Genomic DNA, 21,708 nt, shown 5'->3' with positions numbered 1-21,708 from the left:
TTCTTGAGGTTTACTCCTGGAGCCCTTTCCATGACTGGATATGGCCACAAGACAGTGAAGGTTTTACATCAGAGTTTTCCCTCTCCCAAATAAACTGCCTTCCCAGGCTGACGGAGCCCCATCTGCCTGAGACTCGTGGGGGCGGGAGCGTCTACCTTCCCGTGCAGGTCTATAGCACCTGCCCAAAAGGCCATGAAAGAGTTCAAAACAGTGGTGGAAATCCTTGGTCAGTAAGTTGGAGGACATTCGGGATTTTACAGGTGAGGTCTCAGAAATTGCAGATCTTGGACCATTGATATTAACTAAATATTCAATAGACAATAGGTGCAGGAGTAGGCCATTCAGCCATTCGAGCCAGCACCACCATTCAACGTGATCATGGTTGATCATCCCCAATCAGTACTCCATTCCTGCCTTCTCCCCATATCCCCTGACTCCGCTATCTTCAAGAGCCCTATCTAGCTCTCTCTTGAAAGTATCCAGAGAACCGGCCTCCACTGCCCTCTGAGGCAGAGAATTCCACAGACTCACAACTCTCTGTGAGAAAAAGTGTTTCCTCGTCTCCGTTCTAAATGGCTTATCCCTTATTCTTAACTGTGGCCCCTGGTTCGGGACTCCCCAACATCGGGAACATGTTTCCTGCCTCCAGCGTGTCCAAACCCTTAATAATCTTATATGTTTCAAAAAGATCCCCTCTTCAATTAAATATACTTCTTAAAAAAGCAAATGCACATTAAAACAAAAAACAAAATTAAGAACATTGATTTCCCCCCCCCCCCCCCCTCCCCGTGTGCCCCACTCAGATTCACACCTATTTTTCCCCCCCCCCCCCCCCCATTCCATTCCCTCTGGCTTCACAATTTGCAACTCTTCATTTAGGCTGTATTACACCTCTGCACTGGCCTTTGTTCCAACCATTTGTCTATCGAACCTTCCCCTCGCCTGTGTCCACCTATTGCCTGCCTTGCTTTGTCCTGCCTCTCCTCTCTCCCAACTTTCTTCACCTCTCCCTCCCCACCTACAATCAGTCTGAAGAAGGATCCAGACCCAAAACATCTCCTATCCTTGTTCTCCAGCGATGCCGCCTGACCTGCTGAGTTACTCTGAACACTTTGTGTCCTTTTGTGTTGACTAGCATCAGCAGCTCCTCGTTTCTACCTCGGAATACACTGCCTACTCAGAGCTCCTTTCAACTCACTAGGTGCTACAGCTGTTTGGGGCCAGGTAGCGAGACTCTCTACACCCAGAAAACGTGAGAACACATCGGGATGACAGGCAGAGTGCCAGGACACAGGGTCGGAGGCAGGGCAATCTGGATAATATCTGGTCTTTCTCACTTTACGGGAGCTTGCTGGGCAGACAACCTTGCTTTCCACATTGCGACAGTGACGGCATTTAAAATTATTTTCATAAGCTGTAAAGTACTGTGGGATATTGGGAACGGGATGTAAAAGGCACCGTTATAAAAAAGTACGATAAACCCTCTTTATAAGGGATTTCAGTTATAGTGGAGGGTCTCTTTAAAAAATGCAGGATTCTAGTTACACTGCAGAGGCTGCTGAAATTGACATGGTATTGAAACTGACAAGGCACTGAAACTGACAAGGCACTGAAACTGACATGCAATCGCTTTGATCAACACAACTCTATTAAACAATGTAACAAATCATCTTTAATATTTTTAGCAATAACAAAAATAAATTTTAAGCTGTTAAAAAGAATTTTGTAGGTAGACAAAAGTGCTGGTGAAACTCAGCGGGTTTCGGCCCGAAACGTTGCCTATTTCCTTCGCTCAATAGATGCTGCAGCACCCGCTGAGTTTCTCCAGCACTTTTGTCTACCTTTAATTTTCCAGCATCTGCAGTTCCTTCTTAAACAAAAAGAACATTGTGTTTGAAAACAACTCGTTGTATCACGGATTGACTGCTAGGTAGTTGGAGCAAATCCCTTGTGGGACAGGCCAAAACAAACGGCGACTGGACCGCCCGCCCTATGACAATGTCTTAGACAATGTCTACAACAACCTACCACCTAGTCGACGTCAAGATATGGAAAGCTACCGACAACCTATTAGGACGTCCACCTACGACCACACCTACGACAAGCCACATCCACCCACGACAAGCTATGACAAGGTACGACCCTATCGTTGACAACTGAAGACAACTTAAGACAATTCAGTCGCCGGTACCTGTTGACGTACGTAGTCACCTATGGAATTCCCCGAAGTCAGCACCTGGCGCCAACCTACGACACCTGGCGACAACCTATGACAGCACCTACGTCAGGGGAAGTCAAGCTATGCTCATTGGGGTCAAACTGACTGTCGCCAAAAAGTCTTGAACATTTCAAAATCCATCAGCCACCAGAAAAATGCTACGATTCTTTGGGCGACTGAGGAGACTACTCGCGACCATACAGGCAACCATGTGGCAACAGCCTTGTCGCCTGTAGTCACCTAAAAAATAGCCTGTGGACAGGCCCATAACATGGCTATTGCCGAGAATCAACCCCCCCCCCCCCCCTCATTAGTTTAAAAAAACTGCTTCTACTCATTGACATCCACTGACACTTAGAACATAAAACATAGAATCCCCTCACCTTAAACCTATGTCGTCTGGTTCTTGATTCCCCTACTATAGGTAAAAGAGTTTACCCAATCTAATCCCCTCATGATCTTATGCACCTCAATAAGGTCAGCCATCATCCTTCTGCACACCAAGGATTAAAGTCCTAACCTACTCAACCTCTCCCTGTAGCTCAGGCCCTCGAGTCCTGGCAACATCCTTATATGTCTTTTCCACACCATTTCTAGCTTGATATCTTTCCTGTATGAGGGTGACCAAAACTGAACACAATACTCCAACTGTGGCCTCACTAACGTATTATACAACTGCAACATGACCTCCCAACTTCTATACTCAATACTCTGACTGATGAAGGCCAATGAACCAAAAACTTTTTGACCACCCTATCGATCTGTGATGCCACCTTCAAGGAACTATGTACATGTAATCCAAGATCCCTCTGCTCTGCAACACAGCCCAGAGCCGTGCCATTCACTGTGAAAGTTCTGCTCTTTTGATTTGACTTTCCAAAATGCAAAACGTCACACTTATCTGTATAAAACTACAAACTGGAATATGCAACAAACTTCCTTTGGTCTGCATCAATTGATCTTAACTTTTGTTTCAGCTGATCTGCTCTGTTTTGAAATGTCAATTGCATTTCACTTCACTCAGTTTTATTAAGAAAGCAGTTTCAAATTTACACAAACTCACTAAAGGTTCAGGTCCTGTGGAAGTCTGTGGAATTCTCAGCCTCAGAGGGCGGTGGAGGCCAGTTCTCTGGATACTTTCAAGAGAGAGCTAGATAGGACTCTTAAAGATAGCGGAGTCAGAGGATATGGGGAGAAGGCAGGAACTGGGTACTGATTGTGGATGATCAGCCATGATCACAGTGAATGGTGGTGCTGGCTCGAAGGTACAAATGGCCTATTGCTGCACCTATTGTCTATTGTCATCCCTGGACAATATGGATGGACAATATGGATGGGTGACGTTTCATCTTCTTCAGATGTCTGAAACATCATCTATTCATGTTCTCCAAGGACGCTGCCTGGCCCACTGTGTTACTTCAGCATTTTGCGTCACTCTTTGAAAAAATTAGAGCATCAGTTCCTTGTTTCTACAGGGACTGGACTGGTTCTATCACCTCAGGAGCTTTGGTAAATCCACATTCACTTAAGAGTCATACAACGTGGACAAAGGCTCTTCAGCCCAACTTGCCCATGCCCCATCTAAACTAGTCCCACATGCCTCATTTGGCCCATATCCCTCCAAACCTGTCCTATCCATGAGCCCGTCCAAATGTTTCTTAAACGCTGCAATAGTCCAGCTTCAACCACCTCCTCCAGCAGCTCGTTCTATACACCCACCACCCTTTGTGTGGAAAAAGTTAGCCCTCAGGTTCCAATTAAATATTTCTCACCTCTCCTTAAACCTACATCCTCTGGTTTTCGATTCCCCTACTCTCACAGCGCCAGGGACCACAGGTACAGAGTTTGTACATTCTCCCTGTGACCAGGTGGGTTTTCTCCGGGTGCTCCGGTTTCCTCCCACACTCCAGGCATACAGGTTAATTGGCTTTGGTAAGTTATAAAGAATTGTCCCTAGTGTGTGTAGGTTAGCGTACAGGGTGATTACTGGTCAGTGTGGACTCAGTGGGGCGGAAGGCCTGTTTCCATGAGCCCGTCCAAATGCGACTCCTCTTAAGTAGGCAACCGCTAATTTCTAAAACATAACTGAAAGAGGATAGACAAAAATGCTGGAGAAACTAGGCGGGTGAGGCAGCATCTATGGAGCTAAGGAAATAGGCAAGGTTTTGGGTCGAGACCCTTCTTCAGACCTTTCCTCTGAAAGAGGATGCTGTCTTTCCCGCTGAGTTACTCCTGGTTTTTGTGACTATCTTTGGTTTAAGATCTGCAGTTCACTCCCTACACATGTCCAACTTACTCAAATGCTTCTCAGAGGTCGCTCCTTCATCCCAGAAAAAACTAGTAAAACTCCTCTGCAACGTTTCCAATGCGAGAACATACCTCCTTCAATAAGTAGGTCAAAGCTGCACACGGTACCCCAAGGTCTCATTAACACTGCGGAGTTTCACCAGGAGTACTTAATTTATGTGACAAAGACTAATTCTCAATTTTTTTCCAAATGAGCCACAGACTGACTTTGTTCCACGCATGTACACTAAGCTTGCTCCGTACCTCTACACTCGGCAGTCTCCATGTGGGGGTCAGAAAGAGCTTCACAATCTCCTTACCCAGGAGTTCCATGGTTCGCGTCCGACCCCACCCCAGGGCGATGGAGATCCTTCTGCCCCACCCACCCCAGGGGTGACAGGGTCTGTCTCACCGGGTCCGGGGTGACAGGGTCCGTTTCACCCCCTCACCCGTCCACCCTGGTATACCAGTGGCCATCTCCCCCCTCAGCCCTGGTAGTGCTGGGGTCTGCGGAAGGAACCCATCCACCCGATGTGATGGGATCATCCACCCTAGGGTGATGGAGTGCTCCTCCTTCCCCACTACCTCCCTCACACCCTGGGACGACGGTGTCTGCCATAGGCAGCCACCCACACTAGGGTGACTGGATCCCCCTTCCCCCACCCACACTAGAGGGACATGATGAATCTCCTCCTCCCACCCTGGGGTGCTGGGGTCCATCTGCTCCACTGCACTGATAGGGCCTGCCTACCTCTGTGCCCCACCCTGGGGTGACAGGGTCTGCCTCTAACCCCCACCTAGAGGTGACAGGGTCTGCCTCCCTCCCCCACCCTGGGGTGCCGGAGTCTGTCTGTCTCCCTCCCCCACCCTGGGGTGCCGGAGTCTGTCTGTCTCCCTCCCCCACCCTGGGGTGCCGGAGTATGTCTGTCTCCCTCCCCACCCTGGGGTGACAGGGTCTGCCTCTAACCCCCACCTAGAGGTGACAGGGTCTGCCTCCCTCCCTCCCTCCCTCCCCCACCCTGGGGTGACAGGTCTGCCTTCCTCTCTCTCTCCCTCCCCCACCCTGGGGTGCTGGAGTCTGTCTGTCTCCCCTCCCCCACCCTGGGGTGCCGGAGTCTGTCTCTCTCCCTCCCCCACCCTGGGGTGCCGGAGTCTGTCTCTCTCCCTCCCCCACCCTGGGGTGCTGGAGTCTGTCTGTCTCCCTCCCCCACCCTGGGGTGCTGGAGGCTGTCTGTCTCCCTCCCCCACCCTGGGGTGCCGGAGTCGGTCTGTCTCCCTCCCCCACCCTGGGGTGCCGGAGTCTGTCTGTCTCCCTCCCCCACCCTGGGGTGCTGGAGTCTGTCTGTCTCCCTCCCCCACCCTGGGGTGCCGGAGTCTGTCTGTCTCCCTCCCCCACCCTGGGGTGCCGGAGTCTGTCTGTCTCCCTCCCCCACCCTGGGGTGCTGGAGTCTGTCTCTCTCCCTCCCCCACCCTGGGGTGCTGGAGTCTGTCTCTCTCCCTCCCCCACCCTGGGGTGCCGGGCTCAGCCACCCGCCGGTGAAGATGCTCTAACCCAAGCCTCCCTCCATTTTGCTGGATGGCGGGGAGAGGGAGCCGGGACAGCGGGATCCCGGACAGTAGATGCCCGGGGATCGGGAGCTCGGGCACCGGGGCTGGGGGAGGCTGGAGGCCGGGGATCGCAGGCCCGGCCCCCGGGGGCTCCAGCTCCCTCTCCCCGGTCCCAGGGCCTGCGATCCCCGGCCTCCCCACCCAGACCCGACCCCGGGGACAGCGGGCTGTGGGCCGGGGCCTCTGTGTCTCACCCTCGGCGATGACCCGCTTGATCCGCAGCTTGGCCTCCCCCAGCTCCACCGTCTGCCCCACGAAGTCGCTGTGGTCGCGGCCGCCGGCCGGGCCCTGGGAGCCCGCCAGGAAGTCGATGGCCGACTGGAAGATGGACATGGCGGCGCAGCGGCGGCTACAGCAGCGGGGCCTGCACTCGCTCCCGGCGCTGACAACAACAACAGCGGCGGCAACAGCGGCAACAACAGCGGGGCCGGGCGGCGGTGAAGGGTCCGGGCCCGGGGGAGGGAAGGAGCCGCTTCCGCAACAGCGTCAGCAGAGGAGGGGCCAGAGTGGGGGGGGGAGGGATGAGAGGGAGGGAGGAGAGAGTGATATAGTGATATAGAGACTGATAGTGAGGGGGGGGGTGGGAGAGATGATAGTGAGAGGGAGAGACGGTGATAGAGTGACTGATAGTGAGAGAGGGATATATATGATAGTGAGATGATAGCGAGAGGGAGGGAGTGAGAGGGAGAGAGAGAGAGTGATAGAGAGACTGATAGTGAGGAGGGGGGGAAGAGATGATAGTGAGGGGGAGGGGGAGAGGGAGACAGTGATTGAGGGACTGATAGTGAGAGAGGGGGGACTGACATTGAGGGAGGGGAGAGAGGGGGATATGATAGTGAGAGTGAGATGATAGTGAGAGGGAGAGGGGGAGAGACTGGAGGTGAGAGGGAGAGAGAGAGAGATGATAGTGAGTGAGAGGGAGACTGATAGCGAGGGAGGGGTGGAGAGGGGGATGGGGACAGGGAGAGGCGCGATAGTGAGGGGGGAGAGAGGGATAGAGAGGAAAGGAGAGCGAGTGGAGAGAGAGGGGACAGAGAGAGGGGAGGAGAGCGGGGGGGTAGAGAGGGAAAAGAGGGAGGGGAGAGAGGGGAGAGTGAGAGGGAGAGGGATGAAGGAAACAGTGGGTAAGGGAGAAGAGAGATGGAGGGAGGGGAGGGTTGAAGGAAAATAGGGATGGATACAAGGATAGTGGGGAAGGGAGAGAGATGTGAGGAAGGGAGAGAGATGTGAGGGAGGGATAGAGGGGGAGGGGGAAAGGTGGAGGAGAGAGGGGGATGGAGGGGGAGAGAAAGGAAGAGGGAGGGGTTGGAAGGAAAGGGGATGGAGAGATGGCAGGAAGAGGGATAGAGTGCAGGGTGAGGGAAGAGGGGAAGGGAGGGAAGGTGGATGGAGGAGACAAGGATGGAGGGGAGAGGGATAGAGGGAGAGGAACAGCAATTAGATGGACACACCCCCAGAACCTAATTAGATTTATCTCATGGTCATTGTGAGAGACAAGAGGGGAGATTGCAGGAGCCTTGACCAAGAACTTTACGTCTTCAAGAGCCACAGGTGAGATCCCTCTTCTCCCCTCTCCCATCAAGCAAAAGGTATAGAAGTGAGAAAGCACGCATCTCCAGATTGAGGGACAGTTTCTTCCCAGCTCTTATCTGGCAACTGAATCATCGTACCACAACCAAAGAGCAGTCCTGAGCTACTATCTACCTCACTGGTGACCCTCAGACTATCCTTGATTGGACTTTGCTGCCTTTACCTTGCGCTAAAAGTGATTCCCCTCATCACGTATTTATACACTGTGAATGGCTCGATTGTAACCAAGTATTGTCTTTCTGCTGACTGGATGGCACACAACAAAAGCTTTCCACTGTACCTCGTTACACGTGACAATAAATCCAACTGAATCTGAGAGGAGCTAATGTTGTTCCTTTATTTAAGAAGAGACATAGAGAGAATCCAGGGAATTACAGGCCAGTCAACCTCAAGTCAGTGGTGGGGCACCTACTTGAGAGGAATCTTCGGGATAGGATTTATTCCCACTTGGAAGAGAATGGGATAATTAGGGCCAATCAGCATGTATACGGCAAATTGTGTCTCACTAACCTGCTTGAGTTTTTTGAGGAAATGATGAGGATGATCAATGAGAGGAGGGCATTGGATGTTGTCTACATGGATTTTAGTAAGACATTTGATGAAGTCCCTTATGTAAAATATTAAGATGTACGGGATTACCTGACTATATGGATTCAGAACTGACATACTGACAGAAGACAAGGTTGTGGTGGTAGAACAACATTCAGGCTAGAGGTCTTTGACCAGTGAATTACATAGATACATAGACATAGACAATAGGTGCAGGAATAGGCCATTCAGCCCTTCGAGCCAGCACCGCCATCCAATATGATCATGTCTGATCACCCACAATCAGTACCCTGTTCCTTCCTTCTCCCCATACCCCTTGATTCCACTAGCCCTCAGAGCTCTTTTGACCACTGAGGAAGAGCATTCCACAGATTCACAACTCTCTGGGTGAATTCTGCAGGGATCTGTGCTGGGACCTCTGCTGTTTGGAATATATATATAAATGGCTTGGATGTATGCGTAGACTGGTTGGTTCGCAAATTTGCAGATGACAGCAAGTTTGCTGGGGACTTGAGATTGATGTAGTAACTCAGCGGGTTGGGCAGTGTCTCTGGAGAGCAGGTACTCCAGATATGCTGCCTGACCCACTGAGTTACTCCAGCACTTTAGTCTTGTTTTAATATGTAGTCTGAGTATATGCCTACAATGCTGCTGCAGGCAAGGTTTTCAATGTACGTGTACGTTAATGCAATGATGGTCCAATTCTGTACAACCATCGTACAGTCTGTCCTCACCTTCTCCATCATGGTCTGGTTAGGATCAGCCACCAAGCACGACATCCGGAGGCTGCAGTGAATCGTCCGATCAGCTGAGAAGGTTATTGGCTGCGACCTTCCCTCTATTGACGGGCCAGGAAGCGAGTGGGTAAGAACATCTCTGACCCCTCTCACCTTGGCCACAAACTCTTTGTATCACTTCCCTCTGGAAGGCGACTCCGGACTGTCAAAGCTGCCACAGCCAGACATAAAAACAGCTTTTTTTTCCACGAGTAGTAGCTCTACTCAATAACCACAAATCTGCAGCCTCCTTCTGCTCTGGTATTTTATTTAATTCACATGTTTAATCAATAATGTTTTATTATTAATGTTTAATATTTTATGTGTCATTCCTAACTGTCACTGTATGTCATGTTGTCACTTGTGGGCGGAGCACCAAGGCAAATTCCTCGTATGTGAATATACTTGGCCAATAAACTTATTCATTCATTTATTCATTCGTTATCATACTTATGCAATGAGAAAAAGTACAAAAATTGAGAGTACTGATCCAAGGGTCTTTGAAATATATTATTGTTCCCACCTTTATATTTTCTTGTTCCATATATGTACCAGTCTCAGCGTGAAGATGGTGCCCCTCAAATCATCTGTGATTTTTTTTTCCCCTCTCACCCCTATCCCTAAAATGTCCTCTAGTTTCAATGGTTCGTTATTATCACATGTACCAAGGGACAGCAAAATTATTATTTTTTCCATACAGTTCAGTAAGATTATTGTGACATATAAGTACAATCCCCGATTAAGTACAGAAAGCACACCGAGTCCATATGCAAGTGTCATAAGGAATAGTAGTAGAAACAGACCATTCGGCCCATCAAGTCTACTCTGCCATTCAATCATGGCTGATCTATCTCTCCCTCCTAATTCCATTCTCCGGCCTTCTCTTCATGACCCTGACACCCGTACTAATCAAACTAATCAAGTCGCCAGGTTTTGGGGCCATTTCCCAGTCCCAGCTGTAGCCCGTTACAGCCGTGGCCATGATCCGGATCGTCCAGCGAAACCGCCATCCCTCTCCTTGCCTGGCCACCGTCAGCCTTCGTGCTCCGGGGCACCTCCCACAGCCGACCGTGAGGGCACAGAGAGTAACACCCCCCGGTTTACTTTGCCAGCCCTTTGTCCAACGTTAGCCGCCGTCGCCCACTCCCTCCCACCACCACCCAGTTCCTGGACCTCGGGGATGAGCAGGAGCTGGGCTTCGCAGCTTCCTATCATGATTTTCACAAGTTCACTAGTTATAGGAGTAGAATTAGGCCATGGGACCATTCGCGTCTACTCTGACTACTATTCAATCATGGCTGATCTCTGCCTCCTAATCCCATTTTCCTGCCTTCTCCCCATAACCTTTGACACCCCGTTCTAATCAAGAATTTGTCCATCTCTGCCGTAAAAAATATCTACCGACTTGGCCTCCACATCCCTCTGTGGCAATGAGTTCCACAATGAGTTCACAATTTTATAGAAACATAGAAAATAGGTGCAGGAGTAGGCCATTCGGCCCTTTGAGCCTGCACCGCCATTCAATATGATCGTGGCTGATCATCCAACTCAGTATCCTGTACCTGCCTTCTCTCCATACCGCCTGATCCCTTTAGCCTCTATATACCTCTATAAGATACACCTCGGCCTCTTACTCCAGTGACATCCATCTTATAGCAGAGAGACCACAACTGTACACAGTACTCCAAATATGGCCCTACAGACGTCTGGTACAGTTGTAACATGACATCCCAATTCCTGCACGCGGTCGACAGTCACAGAATGCTGGAGTAACTCAGCGAGGGAAGCAGCATCTCTGGAGAAAAGGAATGGGTGACGTTACGGGTCAAGAGTAAGGGGAGAAGGAAACGAGATCTGTGGAAGGGTACAAAGAACATGTAAGGTGTGAACAGGACAGATCAAAGCAGGCGACGATCAAGGAAATGTAGAATGGTTCTTGGTTCTTGGTTACTTGGTCCTCCAAAATATTCCAACTGGAATTTAAACTGGAGGTGGTGAAGGTTCATTCGTTGGTTGAGGGGAAGGTGACAACGAGGCAGACAAACAGTAAAATTAATCAGGAGTTCAGTGAAACTAGTCGGAGAACTAGGGTGGGGGAGGGACAGTGGAGAGTGAAAGCAGGAGTTACTTGAAATTAGAGAAATTAATATTCATACCGCTGGGATGTAAGCTGCCCAAGTGAAATACGAGATGTTGCCCCTCCATTTTACATTTGGCCTCAGTCTAACAGGACAGAAAGGTCGGTGTGGGAATGGGAGTGGGAGCAACCGGGAGATCACGTAAGCTCAGGCAGACTGTACTGCCCTCTGACTGATGAAGGCTAGACTGCCAAACATCTTCTATAATAGTGTGTAAATCATGAGGGATACAGATTGGGTGAATGCAGGGAAGGGGAATCGAGAACTGGAAGCGATAGGTTTTTAGGTGAGAAGGGAAAGATTTAATAGGAACCTGACGGGCAACTCTTTTCACACAGAGTGTGTTGGGTTTATGGAAGCAGCTGTCAGATAAGTAGTTGAAATACGTACAATAACAGCGTTTAAAAGACATTTGGACAGGTACATGGTCTGAAGAAGGGTCTCGACCCGAAACATCACCCATTCCTTCTCTCTAGAGATGCTGCATGTCCCGCTGAGTTACACCAGCATTTAGTGTCTATCCATGGTTTAGTTTAGTTTTGTTTTATTACTGTGAGGTGTACAGATGTACAGTGAAAAGCTTTTTTGTTGTGTGCTATCCAGTCAGCGAAAAGACTACCTGATTACAATTAAGCAGTCTGCAGTGTACAGATACAGGATAAAGGGTTTCATGTTTAGTGCAAGATGAAGTTCAGTAAAGCTTGAATAAAGGTAGTTCAAAGGTTTCTAATGAGGTAGCTGGGAGGTCAAGGGCGGCTCTCTAGTTGGTGAGAGAACCGTTCAGTTGCCTGACAGCTGGGAAGAAACGGTCCCTGAATCTGGAGATATGTCTTTTCAAAGTTTGCATCTCTTACCTGATGGAAGAGGAGAGAAGAGGGAGCGACCGGGGTGAGACTGGTCCTTGATTATTGCTGGTGGCCTTGCAATGATCGAGAGCGTAAGCTAGGACGTCTTGAAAGATGGTGTGAGATGGTGCTGATGGGGAGGGTGAGAAGGAGGCTTGCAAGTAGAAAGAGAGAGGGAATGAAGGCGGAATTGGAAGTGGTCAGGGTCTAGCAGTGGAGTTTGAAATGGAACAGAGCAGTGGAGGAACAGTGGCGCAGTGGTAGAATTGCTGCCTTACAGCACTTTCAGCACGAGAGACCTGAGTTTGATCCTGATTACAGGTGCGGGCTGTACATAGTTTGTATGTTCGCCCCGTGGACTGCATGGGTTTTCTACAAGATCTTCGGTTTCTTCCCACACTCCAAAAATGTACAGGTTTGGAGGTAAATTGGCTTGGTATAAATGTAAATTGTCCCCAGTGTGTGTAGGATAGTATAAATATGCGGGGGATCGCTGGTCGGCGTAGACTCTGTGGGCTGAAGGGCCTGTTTCCGCAACTGTATCTCTAAATTAAACAAAAGGTAAAACGATGGAAAGGTGACAGTGAGGTTGAAGGAATGGGTGACGTTTTGGGTCAAGACCCTTCTTCAGTCACCCATTCATTCTATCATGAGATGCTGCCTGTCCCGCTGAGTTAGTTACTCCAGCATTTATGTCTATCTCTAGTCAGTATATATGTTATATATTAAAAAAATAATATATTACATCCAATAAAATTAAAAAGTTATGGAATACTCAGCAGTTTGGGCAGCTTAGGAATATTAATGTACGGAGACCTTGGGTGCAAGTTAATTGTTCTTCAAAATGGCAACGTAGGTAGATGAAGGAGGTAATTACCTGCATAGACCAAGGTATTGATATTGACAGAATATTACGGCTGTACAAAACATCGATTGCACCACATTTGGTACATTGTGTGCAGTTTTGGTTGCCACACTGAAAGTAGCATTGGAAAGAGTGCAGAATAGACTCACCAGGATGAAGAAGAGTCTCAACCCAAAACGTCACCTATTCCTTTTCTCCAGAGATGCTGCCTGTCCCACTGAGTTACCCCAGCATCCTGTGTCTATCCTAAGGGCCTGCCCCACTTTCACGACCTAATTCACGACCTTTTTTACTCGTGGACAATTTTCATCAGGCTAGAAAAACGCCCCGACCTACTTGATGCCACAAGTACCTACGACTAGCATCACGACTTACCTACGACCTTGTGACGACCATGCTGCGAGTACGAGTCAAGGGCAAACTCGGCAGAGGTCGTGAATTAGGTTGTGAAAGTGAGACAGGCCCTTTAGACTCACCAGGATATTGCCTGGAATGGAGGGTTTTGGTTACTGGGACAGATTGGATAGGCGATGTCTGTTCTCAATGGAGTTTAAAAGGAAGTTGACCTTGTCAAGGTTCATAAGGTTATGAAGTGCTTAACTAGAGAAAATAGTCAGACTCTTTTTCTTCGATCAGGGGAGTCTAAAACGTAAATTTAACGTGGGAGGGAACAAATGTAAAGATTTGAGGGTCCCGTTTTTCTCAGTGAGGGTGGCGGGTAAATGCAATGAGCTGCCAGAAGAGGCGGTGGCAAAGATAGAATGCTTGAAAATGAATTTGGTAGCCACATGGATAAGAAAGGAGCAGAGGGATACGGGCCTAATGCAGACAAATATAAATTGTGCATATGGACATAAGGGTCAGCATGAGCAGGTGAGCTGAAGAAGCCATTCTGTGACTCACTAACAGAGGTGAGACAAGCATCATGGTGTCCCAATTGTTAGACCATTTCAGAGAACAGTTAAACAGTTGAAAATCATTTGTGAAGAACTTTGACATTCAAATTTCAAATTTCAAGAAAAAGTAAAATTTGAAGTGTTCATAATCATAATGTAGTTTCAGACACTCGCCACTGGATGGACTCGCTGAGACTAAAGTCTCTTGTAAATTGTCCAGGTCGTTGGCAAGCAATTTGTGTTCATTTATGGCACAGAATGTTGGAGTATCTCTTCTCTGTGGATTGTCACCTTGTCGTGGTGGAGAAGCTTGTGTGGTCCTGAGATCCTGAGAGCGATACCGTCTGGAGCCATGCTCCTGGTAGGGCCACCCATGGCGGTAAGGTCGAGGGGTAGGTCTCTGACAAAGAGCAATCCAACTAAAACCTCAATGGTGGAACAGGCTGAGGACGATGGGTGACCTTAGTGGAGCGTCACAACGGCTGGGAAGGCGGATGAAGAATGCAGCAGAAAAGGGTCTCCGGTCGTCTTGGGCTCCATGCAACTGGATCCTGACCCAGATGTGTCAAGGACCGTGTGGTGGCTGTCTGTGCACCAGTCTCCCCACGTTAAACAAACTCAAGCACAGGCGTCCTCCATATAGGGAAAAGCTCCCTGGAGACACCCATGGTCAGCCATGTCCAAAGGAGGTCTAAGTATGGCACCTCATTGACTTTAGTGTTTGCCAATGAATATGCTTATCACAGAGCTGGGGATGATATACAGCGGACATGTCAAATCCAACCAGTTGCTGTCCTGGTTTTGGCTTATTATTGTCACATGTACCAAGGTGCAGTGCAAAGCTTTGTTTCGCATGCTCTACAATCAGATCAGATTTACCATACACAGATACAAGAGAAAGGCTTGGATAGAGTGGATGTGATGAGGATGTTTCCATTAGTGTGAGAGTCTAGGACTAGAGGTCAAAGCCTCAGAATTAAAGGATGTACTTTTAGTAAGGAGATGAGGAGGAATGTCTTTAGTCAGAGGGTGGTGAACCTGTGGAATTCGTTGCCACAGAAGGCTGTGGAGGCCAAGTCAGTGGATATTTTTAAGGCAGAGATAGATAGATTCATGATTAGTACAGGTGTCAGAGGTTATGGGGAGAAGGCAGGAGAATGGGGTTAGGAGGGAGAGATAGATCAGCCATGATTGAATGGTGGAGTTGATGGCCCAAATGGCCTAATTCTACTACTATTCCTTATAACCTTTTGACAATCAGTTCAAACTCTAGTACAATACAGAGCAAAGGGGAAGGCGCAGAGTGCTGAATGTGGGTGTAGGAAGGAACTGCAGATGCTGGTTTAAACCAAAGATAGACACAAAATGCTGGAGTATCTCAGTGGGACAGCCAGCAACTCTGGAGAGAAGGAATGGGGTGACGTTTCAGGTGGAGACCCTTCTTCAGACTGCAGAATTTAGTTCTATTCTAATATTATTGCAGCACTACAATGCTGAGAAACTATATTCTGCACTCTGGCATGTTTCTATTTGTTCTACCTTTTGTACTTATGTCTGGCTTGATTGGATTGATGTACATTATTAACTGATTTGATGGGAACGCATGCAAAACAATGTTTCTCACTGTGCATGTGACAATAATAAACTAAATCTAAACGGAACTAATATTTCTTCAGATTTCAAGGTAATTTGCCTATGCTTCTTTCAGAAATGTATTACATATTTTTGGGAGAGGTGGAGTGGGAACAGTGATAGTTCAACAATCCGTGTTTGATTGACTCTCAGCTCTGCTTGCGTGGACCTCCACTCTCTCCCCATCCCTCCCTCTTCCTAGTCCTCCGACCAGTCTGACTGTCCCCAATTAGATTTTATCTCTGTATGCTTCGTTGTCACCTTCTCCTAGATAACAATGATCTATTCTTCATTTTCCTTGAACCTCATCCCCATTGATGTCTTGTTTTCACACCTTACACTTCCTGATCTCGGTGTCTCCCTCTCCCCTGACTCTCAGTCTGAAGAAGGTCCTTGACCCGAAACGTCACCCATTCCTTCTCTCCAGAGATGCTGCCTGTCCCGCTGAGTTACTCCAGCATTTTGTGTCTGTTTTCTCTGTGGTGACCTGGGCTTCCAATAGATGTTCCAGTTTCCTCTCATCTCTCAATGACTTGCAGATTGTTCGGCTAATTGGCAGCAGTAAGTTCCCCCTGGTGTTGGTCGCTGGTGGGAGAATCAGAGAACGATCAGTAAGAATGTGTGATGGAATGGATTACGGGGGGGGGGGGGGGGGGGGGGGGGGGAAATGGTGAGGGGGGGGGGGGGGGGGGGGGAGCATGAGACTGCTCTGAGAGCCAGCTCTGAGCCAGCATAGACCTGATGGACCAAGTAGCCTTTTATGTTTTTGCAAAAATAAATATGGAAAACCCATCATGAGGATATAATGAAAGTTGGTACATTAACAGACTGAAGAAGGGTCCTGACCCAAAATGTTGATAAGGCTGAATTAAGTTAAAAATATAAGAAGATATTACATTGGTTCCTGGGCTAGCTTACAGCTTATATTACTGTCTCAAATTAGGCTTTTCTCACGTAGAATAATACAGAAAGGCAAGTTTAGGTTTGCCTCAGGTTGCTCTGTATTGAGATAATGAATACTATAACATTTGTCTCCCAAATGACGAGAGAGGAAGCAGAGAAGAAGCTAGATTGATCCAAGGGATTTTGACAAATGGCTGATGTCTCTGATATGTAGAATGTCTTGCACCAAATGTCCGATGTTTTATGAGGGAGGAAGTGACGAGAGAGGAAACTAGATTCATCTAAGGGGTATTAACAAATGGCCAAAGTCTTTCATATGAAAAAAATCGTACCATATGCCAAACTCATCACCCACACCAAATCCTGGCATCACATCACTCCAGTCCTCAAACAACTTCACTGGCTTCCCATCTCCCACCGGATCACCTACAAAATCCTGGTCCTCGCCTACAAAGCCCTCCACCATCTGCCCCCCCCCCATATCTCACTGACCTCCTCTCCCCCTACCAAACCTCACGGTCCCTCAGATCCACATCAGCCGGTCTCCTCTCCATCCACAAGTCCAACCTCCGCAGTTGTGGGGACAGAGCCTTCTCCAGGGCAGCTCCCAGGCTCTGGAACTCCCTCCCCCAACTGATCCGCAATTCCGTGTCCCTCACCATCTTCCAGTCCCGCCTCAAGACCCATCTCTTAACCTCTGCCTATCCTTAGCCCCACGTCCCCCTCCCTTTTCATCTGTGCTTGAATTGCCTCTGTGTTTTGAATTGAATTCTGTCTTTAATTTGTGTACTAGTCATGTCTCTACTATTTATTTCATTCCCCTTACATGTTTTTCCTCTACTTGCTAAATTTTTGTAAGGTGTCCTTGAGACTCTTGAAAGGCGCCCATAAATAAAATGTATTATTATTATTAAAATGTCTTTGATGTGATGCATTCTGTAGAAACCATAATTTTCCTGTACCTCTGACCATGACTAATGTTTGTGGAATGTGCTAAGGTGACAAACAAAACACCAGAAAATACAATGTAATTCTGTTATACGAGGAAGTGGACTGAGGACAGTGAAGTGTCTGTAATTGCTCACTTGACTAGAGTTCTCCCTCCCTTCCATCGGCCGACAATAAATAAAGTTTTGAACTGGTCTACCAAACGTTTGTGAGTTGTCTGTTTATTAAGAAGCTAACCTGTTTAGTAGTTATATAAGTCAATGTCACTTACTTATTTTCTCCAGAGATGCCGCCTGACCCGCTGCGTTACTCCAACACTTTGTGCCTTTTTCGGTAGACCTGCATCTGGAGTTCCTTGTTTCCACATTAACAAGTCATGTAGGAACAAAAATAAATAAAATCTAACAGATGCCGTTTGAATCATCTTGGCACCCCATTGCAGAATATTCCCTACTAACCAAATTACACAGGGTCAACATTGAAATTGGCAATCGTACAAAACAAAATCAGTTCAGCAACAGAATGGTCCTTCAGTCCGATAAGCTAGAAGTTGGCCGGGCAATTTTTAATACACAGCCGTTATGGTTGAGATATTTCATGGATACCACAGAGCATTTAACTTGAAGTTTATTTGCACATTGGGAAATCACACAATAATGAACAGCATGAAATGGTCATTGTTCTCACAGGATTTCTTGTTGCACCTTATTGTTGTTAATTCTGCCTGCAGTTGGTACTCGGTATTGTCCATGCTCACGCATTTAAAACGGACACTGCAGCAGGAGATGTTTCAGCCTCAGCAAATCAACATCAGACTAGGAGGGCTAGAATCAGTGCCCAGTCAGCACCATGTCGCCAGAAGAGAAAGCTGAGCAACGCAGACAGCACCTCGCCAGGTTAGCTGGCACAGAAGCTACACAATCTGCACTTGATGGGAGCCCATGACTTTGGTGCACTCTGCTAGGTAAGGGGAGAGATCTATAAATCATGAGCTGCAGTCACGTTGGTTATTGAATTGAGCAAGAGAGGTTGTGTCAGACATCAGAACTGCAGTCGATTCAAGCATTGGTACGGCAATGCAGCAAGTGAGTTTGGTACGGAATTCAATTTGTTCAGCCACGGTGCTGTCTGAAGACAGAACGAGGATGCAACCACTGCCTCATGTTGCCTTGCCAACTCTTTTTTAGTCAGTTTAATGACTAATCAAAGGGGGACACATTGGACAAATTTTCCGCCCTGATGCCTGCACTAGCATTCCCCTCAAAACATCTAGTTCCCAATACTAATATCAGCCTGTCTGAGGAACTGTTCCAACCTGAAACATCACCCCTCCATTCTCTCCAGAGATGCTGCCTGACTTACTGTGTTTCGCCAGCACTTTGTGTCTATATTCTTCTAATATCAACCTGTAGTATCTTCTGCTTAGCCCTGCTCCAATGGCCTTCTCATTGAGTCTGATGAGGCAGGGCATTCTTCCACAGGCCTGTCTGTCTCAACAACTTTCATTCCACGACCCGTTCACACTGCCAGCTAACCCAAAAGCCTTAGTTCAAGTTCAAGTTCACATTTATTGCCACCTGCACCAATTGAGGTACAGTGGAATTTGACTCGTACTCCATCCTCATAAGTCTTCATCTTATCGAGTCCACACACAAGATTAGAGTTGTTCAGCCAGAGCTGAACACAACTCTAGGCATCTGCATACAATGGTGTCTGTCTTGTCGCTTCTTGTGCATGGTGGTGGAAAGATTGGTGGAAACAGGCCCACGACGTGATCGCTCTTTCCTTGACCCCTTCTTCATAGGTAGTTCCTCAGGACTGAGGATGACTTGATTCCAGTTCCATCTCTGTAGAAGGGCAGATACCTGCCCGTGAATCATTTTGAACACAGTGGCCATTGCAGACCAACTTCAACAGGTTCTGTGTAGGAAGGAACTTCAGATGCTGATTTAAACAGAAGATAGACATAAAAAAAAGCTGGGTTAACTCAGCGGGACGGGTAGCATCTATGGAGAGAAGGAATAGGTGGCGTTTTAGGTCGAGAGGTCTAAAGAAGGGTCTCGACCCGAAACGTCACACATTCCTTCTCTCCAGAGATGCTGCCTGTCCCACTGACTTACTCCAGCATTTTGTGTCTATCTTCAACAGGTTCTGCCAGAATAAGGTCTTGGTCTCTGCGCATCCCTCTGCAACTGGATCCTCAACTTCCTCATCAATACAACACAGTCTGCACGAATTGGTAGCAACACTGTGTGTACGTATGTATAGGTACGTATACACAAACACACACTTATATATAATATAATAAACAAAGAAAATGTTCAGTACATGCACACATATATACACTTAAAGACAAACACTAATTACACTAAATAAACTGGAGTAACTCAGGGTCAGATAACATCTTTGCAGAAAAGGAATAGGTGATGTTTCAGGTCAAGACCCTTCTTCAGACTGTCAGGGGAGAAGGAAACGAGAGATCACTGCCTAAATCTCTCGTTTTCCCTTTCCTCTGACTCTCAGTCTGAAGAAGGGTCTCGACCTGAATTATTCCTTTTCTCCAGAGATGCTGCCAGAACCGTTGAGTTACTCCAGTTTTTAGTGTTTGCCTTTAAATATACTATGTTTACTGTTATGCTGCAGCAAGTAAGAATTTCATTATTCTGTCTGGGACATATGATAATAAACACTCTTGACTCTTGAATGAAGAGAGCCCAAGGCAACTGGAGACTAGGCTCTGCTGCTCATACGCACACATGCATTCTTAATCCCTCCAATATAACTGGCTCCTCAGCTCACTTCTCTTTATCACTTTCTCGCAACAAGAGGTTAAAAGGTAACTGAGATAGTCATGAATACAGACAAATGTTACTGATACATCAACCACTATTTTATTACAGAGTGGAACAACATGATGGGTCATAAGTGATAGGAGCAGAATTATGCCATTCGGCCCATCAAGTCTACTCCGCCATTCAATTATGGCAGATCTGTCATTCCCTCCTAGCCCCATTCTCCTGCCTTCTTCCCTCAACCCCTGACACTAATCAAGTAACCCCAGTACTAATCAAGAATCTATCTATCTCTGCCTTCAAAATATCTGCTGACTTGGCCTCCACAGTCTTCTGTGGCAAAGAATTCCACAGATTTACCACCCTCTGACTAAAGGAGTGGGCCAAGTCCCGTTCCTCATTCGTTCTTAAATTCGAAACAGAACCAAGAATTTCTGGAAATACCGAGGTCAGATAGCATCTGCCGAGGAAGAAACAATTTAAAGGAAGAAGATGGAGGTTTAAGAGAGGGTGCAAAAGTTGTTAACCAGCATGTTAGACATAAATGCTATCACAAGAGCCCTATCCAGCTCTCTCTTGAAAGTATACAGAGAAAAGGCCACCACCGCCCACTGAGGCAGAGAATTCCACACACACAACTCTCTGTAGGTATGTTACAATACTTACCTTGAGCGGTGCTGCAGTTCTGCCACTGGCCGTGTGCGCGATTTTGGCGCCTTTTGAGGGGGGGAGGGGGGGGGGGGGGGGGGGGAAGCGGGGTTAAAACGCGGTATTCTCCTACCTTGTCCTGGATTATATTTTGTTGGAGTGCAAGCTTTTGCTGAAGAATTGTTCCGACGGCAATTCTGTGTATTTTTTTTTTAATTGCCCGACAAGTTCAGCGCTGGAGTAATTTTAAAATCAGCTTCTAAACCCGTCAACGCCGACAACGGGGACGGATTTCACGTACGGGACAGGTAAAGGAAAGCCGTTTATTTTATGTATAAAAGTGCTCCTTCAGATGCCTTTAATTCACATTTTACATTGCGAAATCGTGATTTTTTTTCCCCATACGAACCGGCAGTATTGTTCCTGCCGATATGGGGTTTAAATTCACTGCAACCGCAACGTTCCAAATGATCGCGTTCCAGAAAAACCCACTCGCAAGATGATTTAAATGGCCATTAATTTCCAGGTATTAAACATTAAATTCCTTCCATTTGGCCTATAAATCCATGACAATGAGATTTAAAAATTATGTTATATTGTGAATTCTTGTGTGAATGTTATTTGGACACTTAGGCTATTTAAAAATGTTAATCTATTCTTAAGAAATTGATAGATTTTTAGATCTAGTAATTGAATTTTGGTTAGGTAACTAAACTAATTATATGCTTTAATTTCAAGTCACCTAAGTAAGATTGTTTCATATTTGTTTCAGAATGCTTCAATCGATAATAACTGAAAAATTATTTCAGTTCTCTTAATCTTTAAGAAAGTTATGGGCTTTTGACTGTCCTCGATCACAGCTTTTGAGTTATGTCAATGGAAAAGCAATAGGGAACAAGATGCTAATTTCAGAGTATGAAAATGGCCATAACCCCACTCTCACCATCGACGGCACCACTGTCTCCCCATCTCCCCAGGCCCGCAACCTTGACGTGATCTTTGATTCCACCCTCT

At 47.3% G+C, this 21,708-nt stretch overlaps 1 protein-coding gene across 3 annotated transcripts in view; it reads right to left on the bottom strand.

Moving 5' to 3' along the window:
- gak (cyclin G associated kinase) overlaps positions 1-6,583 on the bottom strand; it is a 118,097-nt gene extending 111,514 nt beyond the window's left edge. For all 3 annotated transcript variants that reach the window (XM_055632218.1, XM_055632219.1, XM_055632217.1), the window contains exon 1: positions 6,307-6,583. In XM_055632218.1, coding sequence (XP_055488193.1) covers positions 6,307-6,445 — 139 coding nt within the window. In that variant the 5' untranslated portion in view covers positions 6,446-6,583. The remainder of the gene's footprint in view (positions 1-6,306) is intronic.
- Between the last annotated feature and the right edge of the window lie 15,125 nt (positions 6,584-21,708).

Source organism: Leucoraja erinacea, chromosome 3 (genome assembly GCF_028641065.1).
Source record: "Leucoraja erinacea ecotype New England chromosome 3, Leri_hhj_1, whole genome shotgun sequence".
Classification (NCBI taxonomy): domain Eukaryota; kingdom Metazoa; phylum Chordata; class Chondrichthyes; order Rajiformes; family Rajidae; genus Leucoraja; species Leucoraja erinaceus.
The sequence above is the reverse complement of the archived record's forward strand: the minus strand, read 5'-3'. Positions and strand labels throughout refer to the sequence as shown.